The 13,887-nt window shown below is 46.3% G+C and overlaps 1 protein-coding gene across 1 annotated transcript; it reads left to right on the forward strand.

Moving 5' to 3' along the window:
• The first annotated feature begins 5,018 nt into the window (after positions 1 to 5,018).
• Positions 5,019 to 13,166, forward strand: LOC139392720 (neuroepithelial cell-transforming gene 1 protein-like). Its single transcript, XM_071140920.1, has 8 exons — positions 5,019 to 5,275; positions 8,500 to 8,784; positions 9,508 to 9,570; positions 9,810 to 9,983; positions 10,172 to 10,429; positions 10,537 to 10,707; positions 11,044 to 11,230; positions 11,373 to 13,166. The coding sequence occupies exons 1-8, from the start codon at positions 5,183 to 5,185 to the stop codon at positions 11,825 to 11,827; spliced, it is 1,686 nt and encodes a 561-aa protein (XP_070997021.1). The 5' UTR covers positions 5,019 to 5,182; the 3' UTR covers positions 11,828 to 13,166.
• Positions 13,167 to 13,887: the final 721 nt, after the last annotated feature.

The raw sequence follows: 13,887 nt of genomic DNA on the forward strand, positions 1-13,887 counted from the left end.
GGCTCTTGTAGTGTATGACTAACTGAGGTCAAACCACTCACTGACTCAAACTAAAACGATCAAAACAAGATTCGGCTCCCCTGGGGAAGAACGGAATAATTACAATAAACTTGCCAAGTGATATTTCATAAAGTCGAAGTTGGGCAAGAATGGAGAGAGGAATGATTCACTGAACCACTCCGCTGTCATAAAGTATGTGTTTACTAGAAATGTGGCCTGTCATAGAGGTTTGTGACAAATTGAACAGGGTACTATTATTCATCTGATTAGAAAAATCTGCCGTTGTGTCCTTGATCAAGGCACTTAACCCTAATTGCTGCTGTAAGTCGCTCTGGATAAGAGCGTCTGCTAAATGACTCAAATGTCAAATGAACTCATTCGGCTGCTAGATGAACAGTCTACTCTGGCGAATGGTCCTCGTTTAATGAAGTTAGATCAAAGCTGAATCAATGTCTGCATACAAGATCACATCATGATGGTATTCTACATAACTGAGTATTATAGTGTATTATAGTTTTCCTGTAAAACAAACACCACCTCATTTCTTATGAGATTTCAAGGTGATTGTGGCATGCTACAGTTTGATAACCCATCTTCACTAAAATCTGCCCACTGTCCATAATACTAAACCACACTGTAGGCTACTTCAGAACAACGCTGTATAACTCCAGAAGAGCTAAATGTATCTCCTCGTGAAACTGATTGAGATCCAATAGTTGGCATGCAGACGGTGCATGGATGTTTCACCGGTAAAACTTGAAGAATTATTATTCCCGAGTGAAAGTGAGAAATGTGCAGGGAGGGTACCACAAAAATGTGTGCGTAAATCCCCCCCACATGCGCAGAACGTGATTTGGATCTTCAGCTCTGGGGGAGAAGGGATATAGGCGGGGACAGGGCGGTTACCTACGGATTCGCAGTCTCGGCCTGTTCGCAAACTTGTTGTACCAGACCAGATCCCTCCCCCGCACACCTCCCCAAATCCACCTTCAACCCCCCCATGCTGTCTTGCTCTTTGGCCCAGCTGGAGGGGGTTGAGGCAGGTAAACAACCTATGAACAATAGGCTACTTCCATAGTTCTCTGCTCCCCCTCAACCCTCCAGGTTTGACCTGCATGCTCGCCCGGAGAGCCAAAATGTTGCCACAATAAAAACAGGGCAGGGGGGTTGAGTAGCTGACTAGAAGGTGTTTGCTGTAAATGCTGCACACTTGTATCGCCAGTCCTGGCTGGAATCAGGGTTCCTTGAAAAACCTGAAGCCACAAGTTGTAACTTTCCAAGCTTCTTTCACCACCCATTTTTTTCTCTTCTGCATGTTTGCTTGGTGGGTTAGCTAGATTGTGTGTGTGTGTGTGTGTGTGTGTGTGTGTGTGTGTGTGCTCTCTATGAATGTGTCATGACAAACCTGTGGTTCTTGGTTACCTCCACACTGTTTGGTAGCAACCCATAGAAGCCCTGGTTGTGTGCAATGAGAAAAACTCACTTAAGTAAACTATTGAGTAACCAGGGGATGTTTGTCTGGTGTGAATTCTAGCGCTGGTATTGTGTTTAATGGCTGCTCTGTGATGGTTTTAGTGGGGCACTGCTGGATAAGAAGCCCTGTCCTCATCTCCCCTCCAATAGCTGCCGAAGATACCTTTTTTAAAGGTTGATTGGCAGTAAGACAGAGGAATGAGGGAGGAATGGAGACCACAGGAAATTGGGGAACAGGTATAGGTGGAAAGTGAATGGGAAGAATGGAGCGAGAACAAAGGAGGCAAATTCCAAATAGTGAGAAATGGGGCAATACAGGAGTTGGTGTATCAGAAACGAAACTGTTTTTGTTTTTCTCTTTCTCTTGGCCCACTCAATCTGGCAGTGCCTGGGCTTGATATGATCACACTGAAGCCGTGATTCATTATAGTATATGAACACCCGTAGGCCTATTCTCTTCCTGCCTGCTCAAATAAGGACTCACCGACCAAATGTATATAGGGAGGAATAATCCACTAATATTAGGTTCATTCCAGACCATATCTGCCATTTGTTGTACCTGAACTCCTGCACCAAACTCCCACCACCAGGGGGCAATGGTTCCACCTCTTGTTGAGTGAATTAGTCCCCTTGGAAAGTGTTGGCTGTTATGTTTTATCCAGAACTCTAATAAACACTAGCCTTTTCCTGTACTGCTGGTGTGGAGGGCATGTTCAGTTCAGTCCGAACAGTAAGCCCCAGGGCTCTGTTTGTTCCTGGCAGGGAGGTACCATGGTGGAATAGAGGGTAACGCTATGGTTGAGGTGACTCACTCCTGCCTGTCTCTCTGTGTGTGTGTGTGTGGGGGGGGGGGGGGGGGGGGGGGGTAGTAAAGTGTGTGAGAGGGTAGTATTAAGTAAGTAAGTGTGTGTGAATACACGTTTGTTTGTCAGACCTTTCCTACAGCTGACTGGGTGTTTGGGCCCAGCAAGTTGAGCTATTTGGGTTTGGTTGTGTTCACAGCCCACCCACGGGTGATGGACCAGACAGAGTGGTGACTCAGCCTCAGGTCTCCCCACACAGAGTGACTAACACTGAGATGCACCGTGTTGTCTTCCCTGTGTCTGGATGATTGCACGATAAAGACTCTTTTCACAGACACAGGTTTTCATTTTCTCCACTGAAAGTGTACACTGGGGCAGTGGTGTGTTTTATCTCCTCCAGACTGTCTGTTTCCTGGTTCATATTCCAGCAAACAGACATTTTGTAAATATTATTATTCAGTCTTACCTGAATAATCATTCACACCATCCTCCCTTCTGGCAAACTGCTCTCCCTTTTTCACAAGTAATCTAATCATCCCCCAAATCAACATGTAGTCAGACTTTCCCCCTGGGCTGTTAATTAGCATTTGATTCCTTACCCGGAGCTGTGAATCCTAGCCACTTGTTGGGTCAGTTTGTGGAGTGGACTCTGCTTGTGGAGTGATGTATGCCAGACTGTCAGAGCCCTGTTGGTCTGTATAACACAATCAATTTTACCTATAAACAGACAGTCCTGACGAACACATTCTCAACCATGGTGCCAGTCCTCATGTAGTTTAGCAACAATGACCCATCTGTGTTTTCTCAATTCTGTCACTGCACACACACACACACGCTTAGTTGCATATGTCCTGTTTCACACCTTAGTATTGACACAGGAGGGTGAATTCGAGCCTTCACATTGGTCTAATTTGTTTGCTCAACACACACGCAAGCACACACAGACTGTGGCTAAATGACTAGCAAGGTTTTACATCCCTTCCACCACATAGCACCTCAGCACATTATCCAGTCCATCACACAGTCAACACCTTGGAATCTGCAGTCCATTTGCGCAGCAGTTATGAGTATGTAGCAACGTGTAGGGTTGAGTGGCTTGCCTCAGGTGTTTTCACATCTCTAATCACGTCTCGGTTCACTTTTATTCAGATGGAGCATGATTGTGTCTGGCAGGAAAAGGGAAGCAAGCTTGTCTTTTACTTTAAAACTCTGCTTCAGAATGGCCTGAGTTTCGTTTCTCACTCCTTTGTACTGTTAAACTGGGTGCAGCCCCCCCCCCCCCTTTAAAGGGATACTTTAGGATTTTGTCAATGAAGCCCTTTATCTAGTCTGATGAACTTGTGGATACCATTTTTATGTCTCTGTGTGCAGTTTGAAGGAAGTTGCTAATTAGTGTTAGCTCAATGGAAGCCTATAATATCTACTAGCATTCTGGGTAATAACGAACTAAACACCCCTAATTTAAATCCACCCCACCCCCACACACTACACTTCTGCCCTCAATGCACAGGGTCTTGTGTGTGTGTGTGTGTGATATAATAAGGAGGTGAATGAGTGCGTCCCTCTTATTGATATTCTAATTGATCTTGCCCTTCCCCTGCTGATCAGAGCCTGGTAACAGCTCTCTGCCATTAGCTAAAGCAGACCACGAACACTGGTGCACTTTACACCTTTCACACCAGAAAGCCATAATTACTCACTCAATGAGGTGTGTTATTGATTACATGATGGTTCATTACTTATAGGTTGTGTTTGAACTAGATTCTATAGGTGGAAATGTACAACTGCTGTTTTCAAGGAATTTACATGATTAATTATCTGAATATAATTCCTCTAAGCCTACTTTTTTACATGATTCGTCAGTATGAGCTCAGAAGGCATTTCTCTATTTTGTTTAGTTTAAAAACACGAAGCAAGTTTCTCTCTGAGTTAGGGATGCTCAATGAATCTAATTTGGATCGAAATTGCAATATTGTTAGAGGCTGCATTTTAAAAAATGTTTTTCAATTATTTTTACGCCATGATTATAATATTCAACTGTAATAAGGGTCTCCAGGGAAACTCTGACCAACACTTTGGGTTCCTTCCCTTTCACAACATCTACTGTACCTGTCTTTTTCAGTAGTTGTCATGACAAACAACACCAACCATAGAATTGGAATACTCATTTTATTTCTATGATTCTTAGTGTTTTGATCTAAATCGGAAGTAAAATCGCAATCATAATATTGGGTTCAAAAATTGCGATTAGGTTATTTTCCCATATTGTGCAGTCCTAAATTGTTGGACGGTAACTTGTTCTCTGATGCGAGAGCAACAGATCTCTTATCAGATCTGTGACTGAATCAGCAACTAGCCCTGTTCTCTCTGCTATCTCCACTGAACACTGTATCTTAGCAAGGTATGTTTGTGTGTGTTTAGTCTCTGGCAGATTACTGCCTTGTTCAAACCAGAACTCTTAGAGATCATTGTTCTGTAATACTGTCTGCACATGATGCAAACCTTTTCCATGCACTTTAACAACAGACCTACATGGAATTCTCCCAGCACTTTTTTGTTTTAATGTGTGTGTGTGTGTCCCCAACAAAAAGCAAACGGGCTGCTTCGCCTGTATAGCCCTTCACACTTCCAAGAAGAGTCTGATTCCTCCAACAGTAACCCCCGTAAATGGTGGGAGGGGTTTGGAGAGCTTGGTCCTCCCTTTACCAAGGAGTATTTAAACCGCCCCCTCCCTAACTCCACCTCAGACCAAAGTTTAGAAAGAGAGAGCGGTAGTGTGTGGAGTGGATTTGTTCTACTCTCACAAAGATATTTTGAAGAAGAGAAGAAAAAAACCTATTTCATATGGATTAATGAAGACTAACTGGATATAGCAGAAACCTTGTTGGATTTTTTTACTCACCGCTATGGTGGCTTACGATGAACTGGGTAGCTTGGTGCCTATCAAACGGACTCTACAAGCTATAGACTGTCAGAACCGAGGCAACAAAGACTCAGAGGTGAGATACTGGGAGAAGAAGTGATTGATCTAGTATGTTCTTTCTGCTGGCTTTGTCATTTGGTATAAGTTGGATAGGAACTTGTTCTCTGCTGCGATAGCCACTGATCTCTTATCAGATCTGAGTGAATCAGCACCTTGCCCTGTTCTCTGCTATCAAATCTTATTTGTCACATGCTCCGTAAACAACAGCTTTGTCACAAGCGTATTTGTCACATACTTCGTATCTCACCTGAACACTGCACCTTACTTAGTAAGGTATGTGTGTGTGTGTTTAGTCTTTGGCAGAACCTTGAGCAGGCAGGAACCATATTTGTTCTATGATACTATCACACTGAAGATTGCTCAACAGGTTGAAGTTGAGGTCATAAAACTATCCATCCCTTTAGCTTTGCTGGCTTTTGTGTGAATCTATCTGCCCAGACAGGTAATGTATCCTATCCCTGGGGGTTGAGTAGTACCTCATCAGCACTGTAACAGCAGGGGACAAATAGCCATACAGAGATCAACACCATGTTTTCAACTTCTCACCAAATGTTTCATTCCAATAACATTCTAACTTGGAATGTATGTGGTTTGAAGTTGGAACTTAATGCCAACATTATTGCACATTTAAATGTTCCAGTTGGGATTCCCCCAGCCCCATTTCTCCGAGCCCTGGGGGAGTGAGTGCAGTGAAGCGGCTCTCAGGTGTGAGTGCTCACACAGAAGGCTGAGAGCATTCCTCACACACAATTAAAGGGGGGGGGGGGGGGTAAAACCCAGGTGTGCCTCTTCTTCTCTGACTCACACAGAGCCACTGGTCAGCAGAAGCCTTTCTTACTCACTTCTCTAGTCTCCTCCCTTCCCCCATTCAAGGTTTTTGTGGTTATATTTCGGAAGGGGTTTCAGGGGGAAGCCAGCGGCTACATTGTCGGTAAATCAGAAAGAAGAAGTTGAGTTCTTCAATGAAGTGAGTAGTCGTGTATGGAAACCTAAGTCACCCCACAGTTATACTTTGATGAGCTCTTTCGTTGGAGTCCAGGGTAAACCATGGCGTTCCACTCCCTCAGAGCCCTGCTATCAGCTATGCTGTAATGAGAGAGAGAGAGAGATGCAGCAGGGAGGGACAGCCAAGCCAGCAGGGATTAACACATGTGGGGTTACATCAAAGGGAGGCCAGGGGCACAGGAAGGGGCTATTGGGGGGGCTGGCTGAAAAAGTGGATGCATTTAGTTGATGAGCCTTTGGCTTTCTGGTTGGAGATAACGAAGTAGAAGGATAATTGTGGAGAGGAGGAAGGGAGGGGCGTTGTTATTAAAAGGGGCCAATATAGGACATTAGGGAAGATTTGAGTGAGTGCCCATGGTCCCTCAATCTGTGGTGGGGGAGGGGGGGGGGTTGTTCCAAAGACGGTACAGAACGATACAGCCCAGCAGCACAAACCCCGGATATGTCTGGCTTCCTGAAGGGAGCGAGACTGAACAGTATTCCAGGGAGTTCCCTGCAGTCAAACTGCCTGGACTAGGACTAGTTTCTATCAGTCTGCATGTTGTCTCTCCAGCTGATAGTAACACTGGGTGGGCGTACAAAGAACAGCACTAGTGGCCTTTGTTATTCCAGGGCCAGTCCCCAAATGACAGGAAAGGCACAATGGGCAACACACGTTTCCAAAGTTTACATTGGAAGACCCCTTGATTTCCAAAGCAAATTCCCCCTCTGTTTCCATTGTCCAATGGGGTTTACAGCAGAACTAGTTGGACACAGTGTGGCTGTTATGGTCCTCTCTCCACTCAGTAATGAGGCCCATTAAAATACATTCCTAGAGAGGTTTAAACCAGACCTGTGTTTTAGGATTGGGATTCCTTTCTGACCGCACCACTGTCAGAGCGGTTCGGATGTGGTCAGCGCTGGTCCTCTCGGTTTATTGTCTCTGGGATACAGTGGTTTAGATAAGTTCCTGGACTGTCTGGCGGTCCTGGTCAAAGACCCCGACCACATTTGGACCATGACCCTAGCTGTCTGCAGCCACAGTGGCTTTCACACCAGACTCTGGGGTGGATCTGTTCTGCAGCTGTGGTCTGCTTCTGGGGCCAGGAGGAGCCTGAATGGCTCTCTGTTCCCCCAGTTTTGCTGAGCCAAGGCAAAACCCCATTCATCCTGAGTCAGGAGAAGGCTCAGAGAGTTTAAGAGCTTGGGGGTTCCAATAGAGCATGCAGCATAGATTTCATAAGACTGATTCTTTTTCTTTTTTTTTTCTTCCCAAAACTTGTCTAAGAGCATTATATTTATGGTTGTTTTTGAAGAGGTCTCTCTCACAGTCTATGAATTCATTACCTCAGATCTGCAGTGCTTTGATATGTTTGCTGCTGTTTGCAGCAGGCCAGTGCATTGGCAGGGGAGAGTTGCGCTCAGTACAGGGGAGTGAAGCGGGATTACCTGGTGTGATGCTTCTCTCACGCGACAAGGGCTCCAGGGCCTGTTCCGACTCGTACCCACAAACCCCACACCACCCCCTGTGACTCCTAAAAAAAGACTGAGACTTCCAGTATTCTAGTGCCTGTTTAGGACGAGGCCTGTTAGAGAGGAACTAACTCTCACTGGTGGTCTTTCGTCTAGAGTCTCACATCAGTTTTACTCTGGCTGTCCAAACACAGCACCGTCCTGTCTCGTACCTCACTGAACTCTGGGAGACGGGAGTTAAATGATGAGGCCTTTTGTCTTCCTATGTTTGAGTGACTGAACAGTCCCAGTCTCACGGTCCGTTTGCTGTAGTTAAGCCATAATGCTGAGTAGTTGTGTGTGTGTGTGTGTGTGAGTGTGTGTTGGACAGCTGAGTGCGGGGGTCCCGTGCATTCCTGGCATGCCTCCAGGCCCCTTCTCTGGTCGGCGCCTCTGGGCTGCAGTCTGAAAGGGGGTCTTTGTGCTCCCCCAGCCTGCCCTGGGCTCCTCAGTCCTCACATGATGGAGGCAACAGCTGCTGGGGCTGCTGCTTCCTCCCGACCGCTGTCTCAATGGCCTGACCCCAGCTCCAAACCCCTCCTCCCTTTTGGAGGGAGTGTCATCAATAGGGATTCATGGCTGGCATCATCAGGGCCATGTCATATCAGTAATGGGGAAGCTTCTAACTGTTTCCTGTTGAGGCTTCTGCTAAAGGAGTTGACGTTCTGATGGTTGAGGTTTATGATAAAGGAAGTTGAGAATCTGAGGCCTAATCTGTGTTTCCCCCCTCTCTCTCTTCTCCAGGAACCCAGCAACAAGCGTGTCCGTCCTCTCGGCAGAGTGACCTCGCTGGCTAACTTCATCTCCCCCGTGAGGAATGGGGCCGTCCGGCGCTTCGGCCAGACCATTCAGTCCATATCCTTCCGGGGCGATGGCAATAGTGGCAAGACGCCGGGCGTGCCCCAGAAGCCATGCAGTAAGGCGGCGGCGCCCACTCCGCCCAAGAGACGCAACAGCATGCTGTGGTCAGAGACCTTAGACGTCCACCAGAAGGGCACCTTCTCCACCAAGGAGATCAAGAGACAGGAGGTGAGAGTCAACACCGTCACCATAGAATTCTCAAATCTCTTTTCACACAAATCCCAATAGAGAAAGAATGGGAACTCGGCTGCAACCATAGATGGTGTGATTAGATTAGAACGGTGTGAGGTGAGAGACTGAACCACATACCTGATGTCTAGTTCGGCTGGCCCTGCTAAAGCGCTCCAGATGACTGAGTGCGCTCCAGGTCACAAAGCCAGACGCCACTGTATTCAGCCTAGCCCGGGACAGAGTTATTAAAGCCAGAGGGCTGGGCATTTTTCCTGCTGCCCCCCCCCCCCCCCCCCCCCTTGCACTGTTTTTCTCTTTTGATTCTCATACAAGAGTTCAGACTTTTGTTTGTTTTGAAAGTCCCCTCGGTATTTGTGCTGAGTGAGCTAAGGTGGGGTTAGAAGCGGTCAGGGCCCAGTCTGTCACCAGTCTGTTCCAGAGCTGGTGTCTGACGTCACTAATGTACCCCTGGCCTGGCAGACCTCTCAACCAACTGTCAGAATACTCTCAAACCATAAACAACACAGAGAGAGTAATTGAGAGAGAAGGGACACAAGAATTTGGCAACTCATTGACCTCAGTAATTTGGCGTTGATTTGTCCTCTTACTTTAATATGTCCTCAGTAATTTGGTGTCCTTTTTAGTTTAATGTGTTTTAATTTGGCATGGCCTCCTGTTCCATGGTGTTTTAAATATGTCTTTCATCTCCTTCGTCCTCAGGCCATATTTGAGTTGACTCGCGGAGAACAGGACCTGATTGAGGACCTCCAGCTCGCACGCAAGGTTCGTACTTTAATTCAAACCCTCCGAGAGTACATATCAGGCAAACAGATTAAATCTGACTAGTTGGCAGCTCTCCTCTAAACATGACCGACCATTACCCATGAGCTATAAAAATAAATGATTCCATTTCTATCTCACTAAAACCTTTCCTCCAGAGCTATTCTTAGGCTCCCACTCTCTTTCTAAATAAACCGTAAGCTGTTGAATGACCGCTTGGCTCTATTTTCTCTCTCCTCCAGGCGTACCACGACCCCATGCTGAAGCTGAGTATCATGTCGGAGGAGGAGCTGAGCCATATCTTCGGGGACCTGGATGCCTACATCCCCCTCCACGAGGACCTGCTGGCCCAGCTGGCCACAGCCACCGGCCCCGACGGCACCGTGGGACAGATAGGACAAATCGTCGTCAGCTGGGTACGTACCAGGGCCCGTGCCCACTCAATTCTGGCCTCTCTCTATCTTTCTCTACCTGTGTGTTTAGCAGGGACTAAAGTGTTGAAGATGTCATAAAGATGCCCCTTTATGACATGACGTATCTGTATGTTTATCTAGCAGAGAATGGCCAAAGTGCTAACGGTACGGTACATCTCTCTCCCCTCCAGTTGCCAGGGCTGAATGCATACCGAGACTACTGCAGTAACCAGGTGGCGGCCAAGGCCCTGTTGGACCAGAAGAAACAGGACCGGAGGGTGCAGGACTTCCTGCAGCGCTGCCTGGAGTCTCCCTTCAGCAGGAAGCTGGACCTGTGGAGCTTCCTTGACATCCCCCGCTCCCGCCTGTTCAAATACCCCCTCCTGCTCAAAGAGATCCTCAAACACACGGCGCCCGAGCACCCTGACACGCCCCACCTGGAGCTAGCGGTGAGTGGAGACGCCCACAAACACTTATGAATACAGCGTTCTGAAACATCAAATATATCATTGTATCCTATCAGTTTGTGACTATAACTGTGTGTATTTGTCTCCAGATCACCATCATCCAGGGTGTGTTGTCTGACATCAACATGAAGAAGGGTGAGTCAGAGAGCCAGTACTACATAGACAAGCTGGAGTATCTGGACGACAGGCAAAGAGACCCGCGCATCGACCAGTGCAAGAGTCTGTTGTGTCACGGCGAGCTACGCAACAAGAGCGGAACAGTGAGTTTAGAAGACACGCATACACACACATTACACACCTAAAGCAATGATTCTTCCCTGGCTCCTTCTAACCCTCACGTGCACAAACTTAAGCTCTGCACCCCCAAATAAGGCAATCGGGGCCAAAACTTGGACCTTTTTTCATTTAAAACGAACCGAATAACACATGAATTACATAATCACATGAGAATCTCTACCAATGATTAATCCTCAGGAAAATAAAAATCTGTTGGCAGATGAGAATGTGAGAAACTATGCCTGAAATTAAACAAAACCTTTGCAATGATCTGATTTTTAACATATATATATTATTTATTCCTTTCTTTTGTCCTCCAGAAGCTGCATGTGTTCCTGTTCACAGAGCTGTTGGTGATGACCCGGCCTGTGACGCGGAACGAGCACCACTGTTTCCAGGTGTACCGGCAGCCAATCCCGGTGCAGGACCTGGTGCTGGAGGACCTGCAGGATGGAGACGTCAAAATGGGTGGCTCCTTCAGAGGAGCATTCAGTAACTCAGACAAAGGTGAGCCCCTGACCCCTCACCTATGACCCCTCCCCTATGACCCCTCCCCTATGACCTTCCATGTCTATCTGGAGGTTAAAGCCTGTAACTGAAACTGATGGTTAATCTAACGTCTTGTCTTGTTCTCTGTTCATCTCCTCAGCCAAGAACATCTTCCGTGTGCGTTTCCATGACCCGTCTCGGGGCCAGTCCCACACGCTGCAGGTCAACGACGTCTTCCACAAGCAGCAGTGGCTCAACTGCCTGCGCAGCGCCATCTCCGTCCACCACCCCGCCGACGTCACCACGCCCACTTCCTCCCCGGCAGCCGACGCCCACTCCAAGCGGCACTCCTCCAAAATCTCCTCCGTCGTCCACACGGAGGAGGCCGACGAGAACTGCCCTTTGACGCCCGCAGGTGCAACCTCCGCCTCCAGTTCGCTATGCGGGGACGAGACCCCCAGTCCCACCTCAACTTCTCCCTCCTCAACGTCTCCCTCCTCCCGCTCCTCATCCTCCTCTTCATCACCACTATCCTCCCCGTCGCCCAAACACAAAACCAAAAAGGACAAGCGCTCCCTCTGTGCTTTAGGGAAGAGGAAGGAGACCATGGTGTAATTAGAGGGGAGAAAATGGACTCCTGGGCGAGTGGACAATATGTTTGTACATAAGGAGGGGGGGGGGGCTGCGTGTCCCCTCCCCATGGGACTTTTATTTATGCATCTGTGTGTTTATTACAACAGTGTTTTGTGTTACTGTCCCCATTGGCAGCTATTTACATTACCCTTCCATCCCTCCACTGTTTGGTTCTGTCCACAAAGGGGCTAAGTGCATACCATTCAGTATTCTGGAGAGGCCTGCTTGGCTTTCAGTAATTAGATAGAAGTCGTGCATATAGTCCTGTTTACTATTTGATTTTTTAAAATTGAAGTTTTACTCCTTTTTTTTCCCAATCTGAAATGACTGTAGCTCTATGTTTAAAACAGCACTGTTTCTATCTTTTTGCTGTTGTTATTTCACACTTTTTGGGGAGGTGGATAGAAGGGAAGAGTTTCCACAATAGATGAGATACGAAACTGAAAACTATACATTTTGATAAGTCTGATTTGTAGCTGTACTGGAGGACGGGTCTTATTTTTGTACATTCCTAATAACAGATATTTTTTTATGGTCCGGCCACCTTTTTGCATCACCTGCAGTTGAAGGCATTAACTTTAATCCAATCGCATTTTAATGGGGAAAAAACATGAATTGCTACAGAATGTAGTAATTTTATGTCAAAACGCATATCAAATGAGATTTTGTTTTACTATAATGTAAAAACAATTTAAACTGAGCCATGTTGGTTTAAAAAGCTGACTCTTCCAAATGAAAATTGATCACTTTTCAATGTAGCAATCTTACATGGAGCTTTAGTTGTTGACACTGCCACTCCCCACCCCAGCCACAGTACTGGCAGGAGCATATACATGCTTGTCTGATGGGTTGGGATCTACTAAGGAGATGACGTATAGCTGAAAGAAACCACAAAGATGGGTTGAGAAAAGCAAAAGAGTATGTTAGAAGAAGACTTAAGAGATGTGGAAAAAAGAGGGAAATGTTGAATGTGTTTGAACTGAGAAGTTGGGGGTTTTTGTTTTCAAGGTGTGTGTAGCCACTAGCCACGCAATGATGGAGCTGTGATGTGGTGCCTTGTCCAAAAATGGAGGTTTGAGGCACTGGTCAAAAGCCAGTGAGAAAAATGAAAAGAAAGACTATGTATGTTATAGGGAGAAAACAGATGAAGGTGTTATGAAAGTGTTGAAGAAGGAAAATGAATGAGGTTTGACTGTTTGAAAAGGGGATGGTAAAGAACTGTACTGAAAAGTAAAGGGCTGTGATATGACTGCCATGGCCTATATGCAATGTGGTGTAAAAACAACACACAAATCTATAATAAAGATCTGTGTAAGAGTTGCATCTGACCTCTTGAGTTACTATCTTCCTTTCTATTTTCTACCTCAGTGGACTGAATGATCTGACCTGAATAACTACGTGTCATACATAAACACACCATCATCATCATCATTGGCTGTTGGTTGCTGTCTTGGTAACTGTTTTTGAGTTATCTGAATTGTTTAGATGGTTAATGGCGTGACGACAATGTTTACACCATTATGGCATCTCTTAGTCTTGCTTATAACAGGCAAATCACATTTACGTAAGTATTCAGACCCTTTACTCAGTACTTTATTGAAGCACCTTTGGCAGCGATTACAGCCTTGAGTCTTCTTTGGTATGATGCTACAAGCTTGGCACCTGTATTTGGGGAGTTTCTCCCATTCTCTACAGATGCTCTCAAGCTCTGCCAGGTTGGATGGGGAGTGTCACTGCACAGCTATTTTCAAGTCTCATGAGATGTTCAATCTGGCTCAAGTCCGGGCTCTGGCTGGGAAACTCAAGGACATTCAGAAGCTTGTCCCAAAGCCACTGCTGCTTTGTCTTGGCTGTGTGCTTAGTGTCGTTGTCCTGAGCGCAAATAAACTTTGATTTGATTCGATTTTTTGCTGCCATCACCATGCTTCACCGTAGGGATGGTGCCAGGTTTCCTCCAAATGTGACGCTAAAAGGCCAAAGATTTCAATCTTGGTTTCATCAGACCAGATAATCTTGTTTCTCATGATCTGAGAGTCTTTTAG

The sequence above is a fragment of the Oncorhynchus clarkii genome, chromosome 33 (genome assembly GCF_045791955.1).
Source record: "Oncorhynchus clarkii lewisi isolate Uvic-CL-2024 chromosome 33, UVic_Ocla_1.0, whole genome shotgun sequence".
Taxonomy (NCBI): domain Eukaryota; kingdom Metazoa; phylum Chordata; class Actinopteri; order Salmoniformes; family Salmonidae; genus Oncorhynchus; species Oncorhynchus clarkii.